This window comes from Bos indicus x Bos taurus, chromosome 1 (genome assembly GCF_003369695.1).
Source record: "Bos indicus x Bos taurus breed Angus x Brahman F1 hybrid chromosome 1, Bos_hybrid_MaternalHap_v2.0, whole genome shotgun sequence".
In the NCBI taxonomy this organism is placed as follows: Eukaryota; Metazoa; Chordata; class Mammalia; order Artiodactyla; family Bovidae; genus Bos; species Bos indicus x Bos taurus.
Window position 1 is genome coordinate 71721375 of NC_040076.1, and position 21419 is coordinate 71742793.

The window sequence follows — 21419 nt, forward strand, 5'->3', positions numbered from 1 at the left end:
TTCATTAACCCTTTGACTGAAGAGTCACCTCACTCCTAGGAATTTACCCTAAAGATAAACTTCCAACAATATGTGAAAAAAATACCTATTCACAAAGTTCTTCATTATCGCATTATTGATAATTGCAAAATATTGGAAAAAACCTATATGTTAGTAAATATATAGGAACCTGTTGGAGTCCACTGTGGTCCACCCACATATGGAGCACTGTGATGCTGTTTAAAAAAAGTGAAAAAGATCTCTGTGAACTCACATGGGGGTGGTTTCCAAGATATATCAGTAAGTTTTTTAGGTAAAAATGAGTGCATACAGTACGCAAATGTTTATGAAGGTGGAAATGAAAGAATAGAGTAGAAAAAAATAGGAGGTGGTGGAGTAACATTACTTTGAGTTTACCTTTTTAAATAATTTTAGCTTTAGATCCTTGTTAATGTTTGCATCTTCTAAAACTAAATAAATCAAGAAGAATAGGGAGGAACAAAATACAAATAAATGAATCAAACTATTTTTTCAAATAAATAATATAATAATGTATGTATATATGCTCAGTCTCTCAGTTGTGTCTGACTCTTTGTGACCCTATGAACTGCAGTCTGGCAGGCTCCTTTGTGGGATTTTCCAGGCAAGAATACTGGAGTGGATTGCCATTTCCTACTCCAATTTAATAATAATATTAATTAATCCAAGTAACTTTTAAACACAGTACTTTGTATACCTTTGATCAACAGATTAAAAAACACTTAAAGAAATCTTAGGCTACACTGTGGGGACCAGAGCAGACTTCCCTTCAGGATAACCTGCTGTGGGAGCAGCTAAGAGAAGGTCCTGTGCTGCTGCACCTTCAGATCTACTTTGGCAGGAATGCCATGGCCATGGCCATGTGTGCCTAGGCTGCTCTCAGCCAATGACCAAGCATGACAGGAAGCTACTGGGCCATTCCTGCCTGAGACAGGTCTCCTCTAACAAATAACCTTTGCCTTGGGACTCTCCATCATCCCAGCTGAGACTCTCAGACTGTTCTGCAGTCTGACCTCTGCCTACCTAATCCTCTTCCAATTTCTTTTCAAAGACCTGCATTGCAGTCTAAAGGACTTCCCTGACTCTTCCTCCTCCATTCTCTTTAGCCATTACAGGCATTTCCTAAATCAATTTCTTAATACATCTAATCCTGTTTTGGCACCTGCTTCTCACAGGATACAAACGGACACAACAACTTAGTAGCTTTGCTGTTTGTAGTGTATGAATGTAGCAATTCTGAAGCATTTGTGTATGTATTGTAGGATTAATTAAATTAATTAATATATATCCACATAGTTGGGAGTCAGCATTCTAACTACAGGAAAAGAAGAAAGAAATACGGAATGAGGGGAGCAGGAAGAATGCTACTGTGATGAATTGGAATAAGTCAGGACAACCTTATGAATTGTGTGTGTGTGTGTGTGTGTGTGTGTGTGTGTGTGTGTAATATTTATAGGAAATGTATGTAGGAGATAGATACAGTATATGAACATATAAATGTGTATATGATTATATACACATTCCAGCTTTGGCCACTGAGGTGATCAAGGAGAAGCAATGCCCCATTAGCAACGATCACATCTAATACCCAGATGTTGGTGTCCAAATTCCACTAAAAGGAACCAGGTAAAAATACATCTACATGGAGACATGTATGTGAATATTCACAGCAACATTATTCATAAAGGCCAAAAGTCCAAACACTTTTATCCAAATATTTATCAATTAGTAAAATTTTAAATTTAGCATATGCCGTGCCTGCACGTTTAATTGTGTCTGACTCTTTGTGACCCTTTGGACTGTAGCCCGCCAGGCTTCTCTGTCCATTGGGTTTTCCAGGTAAGAATACCAGAGTGAGTTGCCATTTCATTCTCTAGAGGATCTTCCCAACCCAGGGACTGAACCTGCTTCTCCTGTGTCTCCTGCATTGCAGGCAGATTCTTTACCCGCTGAGCCATCAGGAAGCCCTTAATGTAGCATATTCATATACTAAAATACTAATCAGTAGTAAAAAGGGATGAACTACTGATACAGTCTACAATGGGATGAATCTCAAACACAGTATGCTAAGTAAAATAAACTTGGCACAAAAGACTATTTATTGTATGATTCTATTTATTTGAATAGTCCAAAAGGGCAAATTTAAAGAGACAGAAGTCAGTGGCTACCTAAGACTAGAGGGAGGAGTGGACAGGTGTGTAAATAATCAAAGAGGGAAATTTTTGAAAGCTGGAAATGTTCTAAAAATGGATGGTGGTAATGGTTGCATGACTGTCTCCTAATTACTTTTGCAACTTCATGTGCCAGTGCTTCCTTTCATGCCCCCTAAATTCTACTTTATGAGTCCCAGTGGAGCCTCATGCTTCCTAGCATATGGTTAGGTTATTCCTTCTGTCTGACTGGTTATTCCTCTCAAGTCTCCATTTATGACAGAATTATTCATTCTCCATGGCCCAGAACAAATGTCACCCCTTCTGTCATGCCAGATTTAATCCTTGCCTTGCGTCTCCTCTGTCTCCTACATGGGCAGGCAGGTTCTTAACCACTAGTGCCATGTGGGAAGCCCCCCTTCCTTCTATGTGTTCTCATTAAGCATTCTTTGCACGACACTGAGAACACTCTCCACTCTAATTCTTCCAGCTGTGTCTGTGCATGACGGTCCCATCACTGGACAATGCTCCTTGGGGACAGGGATCAGGTCTCACTCTTCTTCAGCATCTAACAAAGTGTCAGGCACATCATTAGCATTTGACAAATGAATGAATGAATGAAGCTATGAAGAATAAGGGACACTGAAGAGAATGGAAAAGATATCAGCTGTTTTAAGCAATAGATGAGCCAGTTGTTGGCAAAGCAATTGAAACCAACCACAAACACTGGCCCAGATTCTGGGCAGTACTGATATTAAATACACAGCTTGATGTAAGATTCTGGGAAGATGGCAGAGTAGGAAGCACCAGGAATCTGTCTCCTCACCCAGACAGTGCACTTGCAGACTCTGTCTGATGTAACTTGTCTGTTAGAATCTAGAATCTGTTAAGGCTTGCAACTTCCAGGAGAATGAGTGGATGGTAAACTGCAGTTGATTTTGGGCAATCTAACCACTTCTATTCAATATTACTGAATATTATTCTACATTACTGGAAGTTGTAGCAATTAGGCAAGAAAAATAAAGATATACAAACTGGAAAGGAAGAAATAAAACTATTTGCTTGCAGAGGATATGATCTTACATGTAGAAAACCCTAAAGATGCCACAAAAATATAAGCCTGTTGGAACTTGAAAATGAATTCAACAAAGTAGCAGGACAAAAGTCAACACACAAAAATCAGGTGCATTTCTATACATAAACAATGACGACCTAAAAAGGAAATTACAAAAACAACTCCATTGACAATAGCATCAAAAAAGAATAAAATACTTAGGAATTAAATCAACCAAGAAGGTGAAAGACTTGCACTATGAAAACTACAAAACATTTATGAATGAAATGAAAGATAATAGAAATAAATGGAAACACATCCTGGGTTCATGAATCAGATGACTTAATATTGTTAAAACGTCTACTACTCAAAGCAGTTTAAGATCTAATCGAATACCTGTCAAAATCTTAGTGATTTTGTTTTTTACAGAAATAGAAAAACCCATCCTAAAATTCATAGGCAATCCCAAGGGATTCCAAATAGCCAAAACAATCTCAAAAAAAGTGAACAAAACTGGAGGACTCAGACTCACTGATTTTGAAACTTACTACAAAGCTACAAAATAGCCTAGTATTGGCATAAAGACAGACATATGGATCAATGGAATAAAATAGACAGCCCATAAATAAACCCTAATACATATGGTCAAATGATTTTTGACAAGGGTGCCTTGACCACTCAAAGGGGAAAGGACAGTCTTTTCAACAAATGGTGCTGGGAAAACCAGATATCCACATGTAAAAGAATGAAATTGGACCCTTACCTAATACCATACACAAAAATTAATTCAAAATGGACCAAAAACCTGCACGTTTGTAAGACCCAAAACAATAAAACTCTTAGAAGAAAACATAGGGCAAAACTTCATGACACTGAATCTGGCAATGATTTCTTGGATATGACACCAAATGTGCAGGTAACAAAATTTAAAATAGGTAAATTGGACTTCATAAAAATTTTTAAATTTTGTATATCAAAAGTCAGTATCCACAGAATAAAAAGGCAACCCATAGAGTGGGAGAAAATATTTACAAATCACATATCTGGTAAGGACTTAATATCCAGAATATATAGAGAACTCCTAAGACAACAACAACAAAAATATTCCATTAAAAAAGGACTTCAATAGACATTTCTCCAAGGAAGATATATGAATGGCCAATAAGCACATCAAAAGATGCTCAACATCAAAATTTGTGAGGGAAACGCAAACCAAAACTATGACGAGGTATCACCTCACACCCTTTCAGTTCAGTTCAGTTGCTCAGTTGTGTCCGACTCTTTGTGACCCCATGAATAGCAGCACGCCAGGCCTCTCTGTCCATCACCAACTCCCAGAGTTCACCCAAACTCATGTCCATTGAGTTGGTGATGCCATCCAGCCATCTCATCCTCTGTCGTCCCCTTCCTCCTGCCCTCAATCCTTCCCAGCATCAGGGTCTTTTCCAATGAGTCAACTCTTCGCATGAGGTGGCCAGAGTATTGGAGTTTCAGCTTCAGCATCAGTCCTTCCAGTGAACACCCAGGACTGATCTCCTTTAGGATGGACTGGTTGGATCTCCTTGCAGTCCAAAGGACTCTCAAGAGTCTCCTCCAACACCACAGTTCAAAAGCATCAATTCTTCGGCACTCAGCTTTCTTCACAGTCCAACTCTCACATCCATACATGACCACTGGAAAAACCATAGCCTTGACTAGACGGACCTTTGTTGGCAAAGTAATGTCTCTGGCTTTTTAATATGCTGTCTAGGTTGGTCATAACTTTCCTTCCAAGGAGCAAGAGTCTTTTAATATCATGGCTGCAATCACCATCTTCAGTGATTTTGGAGCCCCCAAAAATAAAGTCAGCCACTGTTTCTACTGTTTCCCCATCTATTTCCCATGAAGTGATGGGACCAGATGCCATGATCTTTGTTTTCTGAATGTTGAGCTTTAAGCCAATTTTTTCACTCTCCACTTTCACTTTCATCAAGAGGCTTTTTAGTTCCTCTTCACTTTCTGCCATAAGGGTGGTGTCATCTGTGTATCTTAGATTACTGATATTTCTCCCCGCAATCATGATTCCAGCTTATACTTCTTCCAGCCCAGCGTTTCTCATGATGTACTCTGCATAGAAGTTAAATAAGCAGGGTGACAATATACAGTCTTGACGTACTCCTTTTCCTATTTGGAACCAGTCTGTTGTTCCATGTCCAGTTGTAACTCTTGCTTCCTGATCTGCATATAGGTTTCTCACGAGGCAGGTCAGATGGTCTGGTATACCCATCTCTTGAAGAATTTTCCACAGTTTACTGTGATCCACACAGTCAAAGGCTTTGGCATAGTCAATAAAGCAGAAATAGATGTTTTTCTAGAATTCTCTTGCTTTTTCCATGATGCAGCGGATGTTGGCAATTTGATCTCTGGTTCCTCTGCCTTGTCTAAAACCAGCTTGAACATCTGGAATTTCACGGTTCAGGTATTGCTGAAGCCTGGCTTGGAGAATTTTGAGCATTACTTTACTAGCGTGTGAGATGAGTGCAATTGTGTGGTAGTTTGAGCATTCTTTTGCATTGCCTTTCTTTGGGATTGGAATGAAAACTGACCTTTTCCAGTCCTGTGGCCACTGCTGAGTTTTCCAAATTTGCTGGCATATTGAGTGCAGCACTTTCACAGCTTCATCTTTCAGGATTTGAAACAGCTCAACTGGAATTCCATCACCTCCACTAGCTTTGTTCGTAGTGATGCTTTCCAAGGCCCACTTGACTTCACATTCCAGGATGTCTGGCTCGAGGTCAGTGATCACACCATCGTGATTATCTGGGTCGTGAAGATCTTTTTTGTACAGTTCTTCTGTGTATTCTTGCCACCTCTTCTTAATATCTTCTGCTTCTGTTAGGTCCATACCATTTCTGTCCTTTATTGTGACCATGTTTGCCTGAAATGTTCCCTTGGTATCTCTAATTTTCTTGAAGAGATCTCTAGTCATTTCCCATTCTGTTGTTTTCCTCTATTTCTTTGCATTGATCGCTGAGGAAGGCTTTCTTATCTCTCCTTGCTATTCTTTGGAACTCTGAATTTAGATGTTTATATCTTTCCTTTTCTCCTTTGCTTTTCACTTCTCTTCTTTTCACAGCTATTTGTAAGGCCTCCTCAGACAGCCATTTTGCTTTTCATATGATCTAGTAATTCTACTTGTGGGTATATACCCCCAAAGAATTGAAAGCAGGATCTTGAGATATCTGTACCCCCATGTTCATAGCAGCATTATTTACAATAGCCAAAATGTTGGAAGAAACCCAAGTGTCCATCAACAGATGGACAGATAAGCAAAATATATATACATACAATGGAATATTACCCAGCCTTAAAAAGGAAATTCTGTAATATGCTACAGTATGGATGAACTTTGAGGACATTATGCCAAGTGACATAAGCCAGTCACAAAAAGGCAAATATTGCACGAGTCCACTTATATGAGGTACTTAGAGTAGTCAAATTCATAAAGACTGAAACCGTAATAGTGATTACCAGGGCCTGGAGGGGAGGGAAAAATGACAGTTAATGTTTATATTAGGTATAGACTTTCAGTTTCACAAGATGAAAAGTGTTATGAGGATGATGGAGGTGATGATTGCACGATAATGTGAATATATTTATTACCACTGAACTATACATTTAAAAATGGTTAAGATGGTAAATTTTGTGCTATGTGTATTTGACTACAATTTTAAAACCCTACAAAAAATAACAATGATGATGAAAATGACTCAACTCTTACCTTCATCAAACAGCCAGCAAACACAAGGAAGCCTTCTGAATGCAGATGCTTGGCCAAGGAGAACCCAAATCCCGAGTCACAGCCCGTGATCAGGACAGCTTTGCTGCCAACCTGTTTCAAAAGGTCAGACTCCACGTTAGGAATCCAGGATCGTGGGGGCTGAATGACCAGGCCTCCTCTGGGCAGCAACAATTAATTAGGGCTTCTTGAGTGGGCCAGGCCTGGTCCTCCCCACCTGTTTTTTCTGTTTGGAGAAGCACCATGGTGTAGTAGAAATGCTTGGACTCAGAATCAAGAGACAGGTTCTAACCCAGACTCCGCTATCAACTAGTGTCATTGCTTGAGAAAGTCACCTCCCTTCTGGACCTCAGTTTCCTCATCTGCATTCACTATCATCAGCATCACCAGCATTACTGACATCTTCCTCATCAAGTATTGAGTACTTATCATGCAAGGCACTGTGCATGCATTACTTTAAATCTCACAATATCTCCATACCCTAAATGTGATTATTACATCGTGTTTCAAGTGAGGACACAGACATTTTAAAATACCCAACATCATTAGTGATAAAGCCAGAACTGAAACTGGGCCTGAGAGATTTTAGAATCTAAAGTCTTAACCCCTAACTTCATTTGATGGGGTTGGGGGTTGTTCAGCAAGTGACAGATGGCTCTGAGTGCCCTGGAAGCAGGGAAGCCCTTGCTCTGAGGGTGGCTTAGAGCCTGGGAGCCCAGAAGGAGGCCTCTGACCACCTGGCTGGTTCCCAGGTAGCCAGGTTGCCACTTACCGGGTCCACTGAAGCAGCGTAAGTCCGACGGCCAACAGGAACAAAGGGCGCAGAGTAAAGCAGCAGCGAGCCTCTGAAAGAGGAAAGCAAGCCATGACCAGAGGCTGCGGTCACACCAGACCTTGTTCTGAAAGTGAAAGTCACTCAGTTGTGTCCGACTTTTTGCGACCCCATGGACTGTATAGTCCATGGAATTCTCTGGGCCAGAATACTGGAATGGGTAGCCTTTCCCTTCTCCAGGGGAATCCTCCCAACTGAGGGATCAAACCCAGGTCTCCCACATTGCAGGTGGATTCTTTACCAACTGAGCGACCAGGGAAGCTGAAGAACACTGGAGTGGGTCTTCTCCAGGGCATCTTCCTGACCCAGGAATCGAACTGGGGTCTCCTGCACAGGCGGATTCTTTACCAACTGAGCTATGAGGGAAGCCCTTGTTCTAGAGCAGAAGCAACTCAGCAGACCCTCAGGCATCAGTGAGCACTCCACTATTCCCACCCCAAACCCCTGAGGACTACCTGCTGATACCACTGAGGAGGGCCTGTTTCCTCCAGGGTTATTAGTCTGGGAGAAAGTGGGCTAGCAGTCATAGTGGCCATTTTTGCCACTGTGTAGGCAGAGCCTTCCAGCAACAGACCTTTGTTAATAAAGCCGTGTACAAATTCAGTGTCTTAATCCTTAGATTTTATGTGGCTTCCTGATAGTTTTTTATTTTGAAATAATTTTAGATTCACATAAAGTTAAGAAATAATACAGAGAGATGTCCTGTACCCTTTACCCAATTACCCCTCCTGGTAGCATTTTGCACAACTCTAGTACGGTATCATAGCCAGGACATTGACATATGCAGTGAAAATACAGAACAGTTCCATCACAAGGATCCCTTGCATTATTCTTTTATAGCCACACATTCCAACATCCTCTAACTACTAATCTGTTCATCTGTTCTCCACCTCTATAATTCTGTCATTTCAAGAATGGAATCACGCAGCATTAACATTCCTGGGGTTGGTTATTTTCACCCAATATAATTCTCTAGAGATTCATTGGATTGTCATGTTTCAATAATTTGTTCCTTTTTATTGCTAAATTGTATTCCATGGACCAAGGTCATCCGGGTTGCTTCCAGTTTTTAGGACTATTACAAATAAAGCTTCTAGGAACATTCCTGTATAGGCTTTTGTGTGAATTTGTTTTTCTCTTGGGTAAATGCCAAGGAGAGCAATTGCTGGGTCATACAGTAGTTGCATGTTTAGTTTTTTAACAGACTTCAAACTGTTTTCCAGTATGGCTATAGCATTCCACATTCCCAGCAGTAATGTATGAGTGATCCAGTTTCTCTATATCCTCACCAGCATTTCGCAGTATCACTATTTTTTATTTTAACCATGCTGGTAACTGTGTAAAGATATCCACTGTGGTCTTAATTTGTATTTCTCTAAGGGCTAATGATGTTGAACATCTCTTCACGTGCTTATCTGCCATCAGTATATCCCTTTCGATAAAATGTCTCTTTATGTCTTTTGTGCATATTCTTACTGGATCGTTCTCTTACTGTTGAGTTTTGAGAGTTCATTATATGTTCCAGATGCTAGTCCTTTGTTGCATGCGTAATATGCAAATATTTTCTCCTAGCTCATAACTTGTCTTTTCATCCTCTTAACAGGATCTTATGTAGAGAAATGGTGTTTCATTGTGATGACTCTGATTATTTAATTTTTCCTTTTAAGGCCAAACGGTTGGTGTCAAGTTTCAGAACTCTGTGCCTATGCCCCAAACTAAAGATTTTCTCCTATTTTTTTCCTAAAAATTTTATAGTTTTGTTTTATAATTTAAACCCATGATCCACTGTGAGTTAACTTTTGTATAAAATGTGAAACTTAAGTCAAAGTTGGTAAGCCTCTGTCTGCGAATATCCATGCTCCAGTCTCATTTTTTGAAAATGTTATCCTTCCTCCATTGAACTGATTGTGCAACTTCTTTGAACTGATCTTTGTCAAATTCTAGTTGAGCAAACCCGTGTGGCTCTATTTCTGGATTCTCTGTTTCACTGAACCATGCATTCCCACCTTATTTTTCTTTTTCAAAATGGTTTTTACTATTCTATTTCCTTTGCCTTTTCATATAAGTTTTAGAATAATCTTGTCTTTATCTATAAAAATCTGACTGAAATTTTTATAGAAATTATGCCAAACTTGTGTATCAGTTTGGGGGAAATCAATGTCGTTACTCTTTTGAGCCTTTCAATTTCTAAACATAGTGTGGGTCTCCATTTATTTAGATATTTGATTTCTTTCATCAGCATTATGTAGTTTTCAATGTACAAATTGTGTATAATTTGTTACATTTATATCTAAGTAACTCATTCTTTTGAGCAAATTGTTTTAGATTCCTATATCCACAAGCTCATTGCTAGAATATAGAAAAAGACTGATGTGTGTGTGTTATCACATATTCTGTGTCCTGCTGAGCTCACTTATTAGTTCTGGGAGTGCTTTGTGGATTCCTCGGGATTTTCTATGTAGTCAATCATATAATCTGCAAATTAGGGACAGTTTTATTTCTTCTTTTACAATCTGTATGACTTTTATTTACTTTTCTTGCTTCACTGTACTTCCTTACTGCACTATGGTGAATTGGTTACCTTGCTGCCCATCTTAGAGGGAAAGTATTCAATCTTTCACCAGAAAATATTAATACAATGCTAGCTGCAAGGGTTTTTATAGATGCTCTTTATCAAGTTCAGGAAGTTTCCTTCTATGCCAATTTTTCTTAGAGTTCTTAATCACAAATGAGTATTAAATTTTGTTTTTTCTGCATTGATAGATTCATATGGTTGTTCTTTGACTTTCAATTTGGTGGATTACATTAATTGATTTTTCAGTGTGAACCATTCTTTGCATCCCTGAAACAAATCCACTTTTTCATGGTTTATAATTCTTCTAATATACTGCTGCTGCTGCCACTGCTGTTAAGTCACTTCGGCCATGTCCGACTCTGTGCGACCCCAGAGACGGCAGCCCACCAGGCTCCCCCGTCCCTGGGATTCTCCAGGCAAGAACACTGGAGTGGGTTGCCATTTCCTTCTCCAATGCATGAAAGTGAAAAGTGAAAGGGAAGTCGCTCAGTCATGTCTGACTCGTAACGACCCCATGGAATGCAGCCTACCAGGCTCCTCCATCCATGGGATTTACCAGGCAAGAGTACTGGAGTGGGGTGCCATTGCCTTCTCTGTCTAATATACTGCTTAATTATATTGGCTAATATTTTAAGAATTTTGCATCTATATTCATGAGGGGTATTGGTCTGTAGTTCTCTGTTTTTTATGGTCTTTGTCTGGTTTTGGAATCAAGGTAATACTAGCTTCATAAAATAAATTGGAAAGAGTTACCACTGGATATGGATGGGAGTTCTGGCTCCCCACTGGGTCTCCACCAACCCTTCCTGACTGTGAGGAGATACAGTGTCTCATTGCTGCTCCCCATTGTATGTGGGGGTGTACAGGTTACTGCTGAGAGGTGGAGGAAGTCCTGATTCTCTTTCTCCTCTAGATGTCCTCTGACACTCCCCCACCTCCACCTCAGGCAGGGAGGGTGCCTTATTACTGGGGTGGGGGGGTGGTGGGGTTAGCAGGGTAGAATGTAAGTCCAGGCCCCTACTTGGCTTTCTCTGACACAGCCTCTGGTGAGGACACTGGTCACACGTGAGTAGAATGGTAAGGTCACTACACCCAAAATTAATTAAATGACCTTATCTAAATAATCACTATATTTCCATAATCCCAGGATTTGCTGTACAAAAAGGACAAAGTGTCCCTGGCAGAACTGTGCTTGTCCCCTGCCATCCCTTTGCACTATTTGATATTTTGGAAAGTTACAAAAAGTCACAGCAAGAAAAAAAATTATTTCAAACTGACTTGTTCCCAGATTTTCTCTAACCCACTTCCCCATATTCATACCTATCCACTCACAGCTGGGGGTTGCATTACACCATGTGTGTCATATATATCACATATATGGGTGTATTACAGCAGGTGCTACTGCTCACATCCAGCTGTCGATGGCAAATTTCTACTTCGCCAGAGAGCACACGTTGGCATGGAAAATAACCATCCATTTTCTAGTTGCGGGGACTCTGAATTTAACTTGCCACTTGATTTTACTCCTCTCAAATATAAGAGAAAGAAAAAGGCATTATTTCTCCCTTGCTCTGGCTGCAAAAGAAGAAACTGAGGTAGTAGAGCACATGGAATACTCTTGGAAAAGGAAATTTCCAGAAGCTCTCAAAGAAGAGTTGCTTGTTTAATTTGTATTGAGTTGGCAAAAAAGTTTGTTCGAGTTTGTCGTAAGCTGTTACAGAAAAACCCAAATTTGCCCCGGACAGCTGGGTACAAGCAGTAGCACCTGGTATAATGCACCCAGGTGTAATATATATACATGATACCTGGTGTAATACAACCTCAACTTTGAGTGGATAGATTTGAATATGGGGAAGTGGGTTAGAGAAAATCTGGCAACAAGTCAGTTTGCAATAATTTTTTTTTTCTGGCCAACTCAATGCTTTCTCTAAATCACACAATTCAGTGAAGTTTTGCGACATTTTAGTTAACTGGTTTCACGAGTGAGATTTTAAAAAGGGCTGGTCTCTAGGTGAATCCTAACATAAGGACAGCACACAACCCACACTGAGAGACATTTTCTTCCAGGGTATCAAGGTCATGCGCGACAGAGACTGAGGAACTGACCCGGACAGTGAGTGGGTAACAGGTAGGAAGGCCAGAACTGCAAGTGGCAGCCTTTTTTTCCCTTCTCTGTTGTCGAAACCGGTTCTGCCCAAGACTAACCTTTTTTTTCTTTTCTCAAACCTTGGGCTGATAATGGCTCAACAAACCAATATTCATGTCAATTGATTCAAGGCCGGGGGATGATACACCTTGTTCGATCCTATCTCACAACTGCATGTTGTGGGAGGGGCCTGGTGCAACTCCCTCAGCGTGGAAGAGTCTCTCTTCCCTGATACTAGCTTTCTAACAGACGTAAAACACCTTGCTAAAAACTAGCAAGGGGGCACTCTCTTTGTTCCCTTCTGATGTCTGTCAGAAGCTTTCCCTATCTCTGTTATACTTTAATAAAACTTTGCTACACAAAAAGCTCCAAGTAGTCAAGCCTCATCTCTGACCCTGGATCAAAATCCTCTCATCTGGAGGTCACGAATCGAGGCATAACACACGTCTTGCAGCAGCAACCTTTCAACAGGAGGAGAGTAAGGGGACATAACAACTAAATGGAATGGGGACCCTGGTTTGTATCCTAGACTAGGAAAAGCTGTATTTGTGAGCTATTTGATGAAATCTGAATTAAGTCTGTAGTTAATAGTATGATATCAGTGGTAATTTCCTGGTTTTTTATGAATGTACTATGTTTTGTAAGACATTAACATTTGGGGAAGTTAGGTAAAAGTTAGGTAAAGGGGATACGGAATATTTTTGTACTATTTTTGCAATTTTTTACAAATGTAGAGTTATTTCAAAAAAAAAAATCTGATGAAAAATATTCTTCTATGCCTTGTGGGCATAGACCTTGTGGGAAGGTCTCCGTCTTCCAAGGACACCATTGCGTGTCCTTTGCTGGTAGACGGTGGGTACTGACAGACACCTTTGAGAGTCAGACCTTATTATGCATGAAGAGCTCTGCTTTACCCAGAAAGTGTAACCGTCAAGGCTACCTCCACCCTTCACTGTCTTACCTTGTCCCATTTTCTCTATCAGAGAAATTCAGGGTTTTCCTTGGAAGCTGTGACAGGGGTCTGGAGAGGCGGGCTGTTAGCATTGTGGCCACAAAAGGCAGAATGGTCAGGCTCCTCCTGGTGGGTTCTGAAACACAAAAAGCACCCTCATTGCCTGTTGCCTTCTGGGCTTTGGGCAGGAGTGGCCATGTTCCTTCCAGGTTGTAAAAGTCAAATTGGGCTCTGTTCTACCCAGGTCCAGTTATGGCACCAGACAGTCCCTGCCTGCCACCCTCCTCGCAAGCTACAGCCTCATCTGATAGAAAGAGTCAGATAGCTGAAACACCTAAAAACCTGGGTTCTGGCTCTGGCTATGTACAAACTCATGGGGCAACCCTGGATGAATCATCACCCATTTGGGCCAGATCAGCGATCCTCAAAACAGACTGTGCAGCAACTAGTGGGGCACTTGGGGACCTGAGCCCTCAGTGACCCCAACTCCATGAGTCCCATTCTCTAGTCTGTGTTCCCCATATCCAGCAAAACAGCCACCTAAATTTGTCCACGTGACCCTACAGGCAGTTTCTCCAGCCCAGGGCCACATATCATTTGATTTAGCTCTCCACCTCTCTCCCCAAAACTCATCACAGCATGGAGACTAGAGCTACAAAATGAGACATGCTCTAGTTAATCTAAATTAACACACACACGCACAGTCTCTCCCACCACCCGACCACTCCCTTTTCAGGTTAAGTCAGCCTCGTTGCAACAAGACCATGTATCACTAGTGTCACCTTTAGTCTACTCAGCACAGTGACTAGTTGTGCATTATGAGTTGTTGATCAGCGTGTGCACTAGGTGCCCTCCTGTTCTGGTTGATTCCCCTCTAGTGACCCCTCCTGGCCTAAGGGAAGGAAAGGGAGGTGGGGAGGGAGTTGAGGCCAGGCAGTCACATTCAGGGGAGCTGTTGCCCTTTCCTGGTGAACTGTCCTAGTCTCTTGGCACACCTGCCTGTGTTGGGTTAGACTGCCCTTATCAGTAACAAGGCTCTGCCTGAGATGCAGCTCCTCCCCTGCCATCTTGCTGCCACCCTAATCTGATAACCAGCCACCTGGTTCTAGGTCTGAAATAAGTTCATTGACTGGCCAACCCCCACAGTGTTCACTGTAGGAGGCAGGTGGAGGTGTTCCATCTGTTTAATCCTTGGGAGAGCAATATATAGGGCTTTTTGTCTTGTGTGATCCTTCCAGACTGTGCAGTAGGCTCTTGCTTCCACTCCTGCCCTTATTTGCCACACAGCAGTCTCAGCATTGCAGCCAGAAAGATCTTTCTAACACCAGTCAGGTTGTGTGACTCCCTGGCCTAGAAACCTCCCCCTCCTTCCCGCGCCTTCTGGAGTCTGCCTCTGCCTCCCTTCCTATTCGATATTGCCCTCCCCTCACTCGCTGTGCTGCCGCCACGCTGACCTGAACACACGCCAAGCTCTTTCTCGCCTCGAAGCCCTGGACTTTGCCTTTCCTCACACTGGATGACTAGGTCCTTCTCACCCTTCTGACTTCGGAGAGGCTGCCCCAACCCCCCATGCAGCACGCAGGGATTGCTCTCCGTAAGATCACTCTTCAATCCAACATTCTCTTGTTTCGTTACTTGATCTCTCCCTTCCAGCTCATAAGCTCAGTGAGGCCAGGCACCTGGTCCATCTTGGTCACCACTGAACTCCCCGTGCCTGGAAGAAACCTGACACGGAGGAGGCACTCGGCGAGTCTCTGCTGAGTGGGGCTGAGCTGTGGGCTTGAAGCCCACCTCCCATACACCCACAGACTAGCCCTTCATGGAAGGCACAGGCCCATGCTGGGCTCAGATTCTTTAAGGCGGTGTCCCTACTCCCACCCCGCCCAAGTACTGAGCAGCTGGCTGAGCACACACATCTCCACCTCCTCCCGCCAGGACTGGAGTCTGAGGTCACCGCCACTGGGTAATTTTAAATCCAGTTGTTTATAATTCAAGCCCTTTCCATCCCTTCTGCTCAATGCCTGTGGCAGAGAATGCCTCAATGTCATCTCCAAATAAAGGGCTGCTTTTCAACTTTATTTTCCTTCAAGTCAGCCACATCTAAAAGTGCTGGCATCAAAATAGCTTAAAGTGCATAAAAACTCAGCCCCTTTAATAATGCACTATTCACACTGTCGTCTTATATACAAAATACCAGAATTTTAGATCTTTTTTCTTCTGTACTTTTACATTTCTTAAATATGTTGCTATTTTCACTCCAAATACAATGCTACAGGCAATGAAACTGCTGCACACTCTTCAGGGTGGTTTGTCATCTTAGTGTCTTATGCTGGGCTTTAGCCTCTGTAAATACTAGCTTCTCAAACTCGAGATGCCACTCACTTGCCTTTTGGTTTGGAAACAAAATGGTTGTAGGAAGCAGGTGCTTCAAGGGCACAGGCAGAGCCCCTTTGGGGGGTGGAGACCATCTCTTTAGCTTTGAATTCGTTAGCTGCTCCAGGGGGACCAAATTTATAAAATAAAATACAGCTGTAAAATCAAAATGCTCAAGTATTCTGGAATCTGGGGAAACTTTTCTGAGAACACTTAGGTCTACTCTCAAGGGTACCTCCTTTCCACTGTCAATGAAAACCCATGTGTAACCCATGCAAAGTATACTGTCTCAAAAAAACAAAAAACACCTGCCTGCATCCTTGTCTTGATGCTGGGCTCACTTGCTACATTCTGACAGGAAGATCTTGCAGAGGACACAGCTGGTTGCCCTCCTGTGCTCAGGGTCAAGGCGTCTCCAGCAAGTGGCAAACATTCCCGGTACTGACATCCTCAGAAAAGGCAGGGCGTCAGCAACAAACAGGAATGCAGGAAGCAATACTTAGGCAGAAAAGAGAACCCAGAGTTCATGGGCCCTGGTACTAACAAGTGGGAGGGGGAGGTCCTGTTTCACTGCAGAGGGCAAGCTGGGTTTAAGCAAAGAAGCATCCTATGCAAGGACTCCACACTGAGGCGCTCAAAGTCAGTAAGTGATGTGAGACTCCAAGGTCTGACAACCGGCAGCCAGTTTCTAACATACTCTATTTGGCTATTTTGTTTGGCCAGCCTCATGTTTTAAAAGGCAATGTAACAAGCCAGCTATGTTATACTTGAACTCAATACAAAAAGTTTGTACTATTTTAAGCCTACCCATATCACCTCTGTTAACTGCCTGGCCACTGTGGGAATCAGAGTTTGAGATCTCACCAGACAGGTGTCTATTATCCTTTGGCTGTTTTCCTTCTGATCACTTTTAGTATAATCTTGCCTGAAAATTTCAGCTCAGCTCAGCTATGCATGTTAACTATACAATTGATGGGGGTTTCCTTGACGTCAAGCAAAAAGGAAACGAGAAGTTTTAAAGCCCTTATTTTAAAAAGATGTCTATTATTCCTTAGAGAGATAACTATTCAGAAACAAAAGCCTGAAGGAACACTAAACGATATTATAGATGATGTTCTCCCTATTATTTTATCATAAATGCAGAAGTGACTTTTATACAACTGCCTTTAGCAGGGACCTTCAATAAAAGCCAAGGTTTAAAGCTCAGTTCAGCAAAGGCAAACCTAACAGACACTTGGATTAGTCCAGCAGATTCCAGTCACCTGATCAGACTTAGGTGACGGCCAATTCTTCTCAGAGAATACATCACACGCTCTACAGTGGCCAAATTTTGGGTGTCCATCTTGCTCACCTGATCCCTGTCCTTCCAGACTTGCCTATTGTATACAGAGTTTGGCCTCTGATGCTGTAGTTGTGCAGTGAGGACCACCCCCGCCCCTATTCTCTGGCCATGGAAGACTATATCAGGGAGAGACACCCGACCCCAGATGAACCCATTATTCTGTTTCCTGGCACTGTGAAAGCAAGCAAATCAGCCTCGTGGGGCACAGACATGTGACCTGACTGCTGGAGCTGGAGAAGGCAGATAGGCAGCTATGTGACATTGAGCCTGAAGCCAGAAAGTGAGAGATGGAGAAAGCCAATCTGCAAAGAGAGAAAAGTCAGGCACACATGTAGATAGAAACAGAGATGGAAGTGAAGAGAGAAAAAAAACTAACAGAGCCTCCTGGGGGTAGATCTGCTCCTGAGACCGGGCTGCCCTCGTCTTCAGCTCTGTAAGGCACGTGATGTCCTTACTCTGTGTTAAGCATGCTTAAAATCAGTTGCAGCCAAAACAATATTGGTGAAAACACACTGAAAGCAGGTTCTTTCTGCAGACACTATCATCAATTCTTAGGCTTGCCTGATATTCTGAGAATGGCACACTGCAGACCTCGTAATCATAACAGGAACATGAGCCTCTCCCTCTTCACATCTGTCAAGGAAACATCTGTCTTTCCCCAAAAGAAAGTGCTACCAGAGCTGTCAAAATGGCTATAATTACAACCACCAGATTAAGCAGCCATTCCATCCCTAGGAGAACAGGGCTTGCCTACCAAATTCAAGTCAAACCAGTACACAGTAGGCACATAATATTTGAATGCTTTAAGAGAGTTTGCAGCAGAGGATACCATGTTGGGCTTATATTTTAATATGATAACTCTCACTGGGTTAAGAATAGACTGAGGATGGACAAGGGCAGAAGCAAGGAGACCATTTAGAAGCTATGGCAATAATCCAGGACCATAATGTACAGCCATGCAGTTTGTGTACTGCACAATTCCAGCAAAATGTGAAGAGGTACTCCCTGGAGATATATATATATAAAGGGCTGCCATGGAGGAAACCATGCTGGTGGAAACCACAGAGCCAATTAGACGAGGTCAAAGTCTGGCTGTGTTTTGAAGGGAAAGTCCACTGTAATTTACTGACAAATTAAATGTAGGGTATGAAAGAAGAAAGAATCAAAGATATTTCCAAGATTTTTTCGTGCAGATGTTAAAAAAAAAAGGCATCAGTACAATGATAGTTTAAGGAGCATCCTATTCAGAAGTGCTTACATTTCAAACCAGAATGTACAAGCCCGACCCCCTGGTCCTCACTAGGCCCCTCCAAATTCTATCTCCAACTATGCTTTTCTCATCTACTCATACCATTTGCTACATCATCTCTCAATATGCCTGTACTTTCCAATTTTCCTGCCTTGCTCATCCTATACCTAATCTGAGGTCTCCTTCATCCGGCAAGCCCTGATTCAAATAATCTCCTTCAAGAAACCTTTCCTGATCCCCTAAATCAAAAATCAATCTCATCCATATTTGCAGTTCAGTCTTATGCGTCTCGGAAATTGCACTTAACCTAGGCTGGGTAGCATTAAAGGTATCTTGTTTATAACCATTCACAGCCCCCATCTGATCACCAGTCTCAACCTGGACTGTGACTGCCCCACAAATAGGACCTACGTGTTGTTTGATTGGTCTCAGGTTCCTCCAAAATGACTACTCTGGTGTCTGACAGGAAGCAGCCGCTCTTTAAATGTGTATTGAGAGAATACTAGAGCTACACACATTTCAAAGGTCAGCTTCCTCGCCCGCCACAGGTATCTGCCCTGTACAGGGCGGGGCTCCAATGCTCTGGTAGAAAGGAAGATACTTGATGCGTCATAAAGGATCCTGGCAGTCGGAAGCCCACCGTAACTAAATGTTTGCCTCTGCAGCCTCTCGCAGGGTTAGAAGGTGACTTTACATCAGCTGACTTGGGGCACACTTTGGCAGACGGGTTGGAAAAAAACACGCAGAGATCAACGGCGCTTAACGTGGCGCGCGGCAGAATACCCTCCCCCAGCCGGGCGCGGCCCCGAGGCGCACAGACCGCCCTGAGCCCTGTCTCAGACAAGCCCCAGCGCGCTGGGAGAGCGTGGGACGCCAGAGACGCGCAGGCGCCAACTCGCTGCGCGCGTTCTGGCCGCGCGTCCGGGGCAGCTCGGCCAATCGCAGGGCTGCCGCACCTTCCCGCCTACCAGAGGCGAGCAGCCGAGGGGGCTCGGCCCAAGCCGCGCTCCCACTGGCTGAGACGGCACCGCCCAGACCCAGCTGTGCTCTGCCGGCGCCAGCGGGCTTCTGAGGCTCCGGGCCTTGCCCCGCCCGGGCCCACCACCACCACCCCAGCATCTCCCGCCGGCTCCCGCGGCGCCTCCACCTTGCTCGGTCCTCCTCCTCCCTCGGTCCTGCGGCCTGTGCGGTCCTCCAGCAACAGCCGGCTCAGCTCGTGCTCGAGGAAGCTGGACCGGCGGCCCGACTGCTGTCCAGCATCCTTCCCGAGGGTGCCGCAGAAAGGGAGGAAGCACTCCCACCACCCAGCAAGTCCCCGAGAACAGAGCCTGGTGGAGGACGTGGAAGGCGGACGAGGATGCGGGGCAGGCCGGGAGAGATGCGGGGGCTCGGGCCAGAAAGCAGTCCTACTGGCTTCGGTCCTGGCTCGGTCTCCGACTACCATGTGACCTTGGACCGGTTTCTTCCCTTGTGGCTGCGCTCGCCTTCTGTTAAATGCGGCGGCAAAGAAGAATAAGTGCTGAGGGTTTCACTTGGGAGACTCAGCGCCACATGTTCAACCTGGGTCTCCTCCGACCGAGCACATTATTCCGAATAATAACCTTCAGGCCGGGAGGGCGGAGGATGAGGATTACCTGGGGTTGAGGCAGGTCTGGACGGGATCGATACATCTTTTTACACCTTTACCCCGGCCTTATTCGCAGGGCCCAGCCTACAGGATGTGGTGCCCCTTCTCCACCCGCATCCCCGCGACCCGGCTTAAGGGCAGAGCAAATCCAAACCAAGCCAATCATCATGCCGGTTTAAGGGCGCCCGCTCATCACCCCTGAACTGCAGAGGTGCGGACCCCTCCTCTTACCCCAAAACAAACTGGCGCGGGGGCTCCAGTTACAGAGGGCTCAGCTGGTGCGTTCGCGATAACCTGGCGCTTCGCAGGCACCCGCGCTCGTGTCCCGTACCACCGAGTGGGGGCGCTACCGCCGTTTCCTTCTCGAAGACCCTTACCCGCTCTCACTCCTGCTGCCTCCACCCTCAGCTGCCTGGGTGCTCCTACAGACAGTGGCTCAGCCGTAGGGCTGCGCGGGGCGGAGCCCGACGGCGGGCGTTGCCAGGGCGGGGAGCGCTCCGCACCGCGCCGCCTTCTTTGTCCTGGGGCGCCAGGCACAGCCCCCATCCCGCGGAGGGTAACTCTATTCTTTAGGCGCCTAGCCCGGGATTAACCCCTTGCTGACCGTCCTTTAGCCCTAAATCACCCTCAGATCTCCTCCACCGCCATCCTGGTTCTGGAGCGAGCGGGGAAAGACCACCCAGCGGATATGTATGGGTAGGAAGGCGAAGATGCCGCCCCAGGAAGTGAGGAAAGCTGGTAAGATTGAGGCGCCTTCCAGGACGTATGCCTATTTACTGTCTCGAGCTCATTGAGGTAGGTGGGTTGGTTGGTTGGTTTTAAAGTTTGTCTTTTGATCAGATGAAGTTAATTTAAAATTTTGTTATTCCAATGGGTTACAAAAATAAAAAAAAAGATTTAAGAATAGCACAGCTTCCCAGAGTTTCAACAAAGGAATACTGGAGGCTGATCTCCACAAGTCAAGCTTCCCTGCCAAGTTTCCTGGATGAGAAACCAACTGAGGAGAAGGAAGCTGTCTTGGCAAATTAGTGGCAGACCTATGTTTAGGTCAAATTACGGAGAACTGATTGGAAAGGGACCAGGCAGATGAAAACAGGAAGGAAGTGAGGGCCCTGTGGGGCTTTAAAGAAACCTCTCAGCTCCAGGTTATGTGAGCTTCTTGAGGGCTGAGTCTGTCTTCTTGCTTTATCTCCAGCTCCTGGCAGGTAGAGCTTCGAGGACCCGGAGAAACGTGAAGGTAGTTACTCTTGTTTTTCTGTACCCATTTCATAGACAGACTCAAGCTTGCTTCAGTGGTGTTTTTTAGAATAGTCACTGGTACAG

The 21419-nt window shown here is 44.0% G+C and overlaps 1 protein-coding gene across 2 annotated transcripts in view; it reads right to left on the reverse strand.

The window, feature by feature from the left end:
* Positions 1–20663, reverse strand: part of BDH1 (3-hydroxybutyrate dehydrogenase 1) — a 36221-nt gene extending 15558 nt beyond the window's left edge. The window contains exons 1-4 of one of the 2 annotated variants that reach the window (XM_027537738.1): positions 20474–20663; positions 13515–13641; positions 7773–7845; positions 6983–7093 (exon numbers count right to left, since the gene is read on the reverse strand). In XM_027537738.1, coding sequence (XP_027393539.1) covers positions 6983–7093; positions 7773–7845; positions 13515–13641; positions 20474–20642 — 480 coding nt within the window. In that variant the 5' untranslated portion in view covers positions 20643–20663. Of the gene's footprint in view, positions 1–6982; positions 7094–7772; positions 7846–13514; positions 13642–20327 lie in introns of both variants that reach the window. The other variant, XM_027537749.1, reaches the window with a different exon arrangement.
* Between the last annotated feature and the right edge of the window lie 756 nt (positions 20664–21419).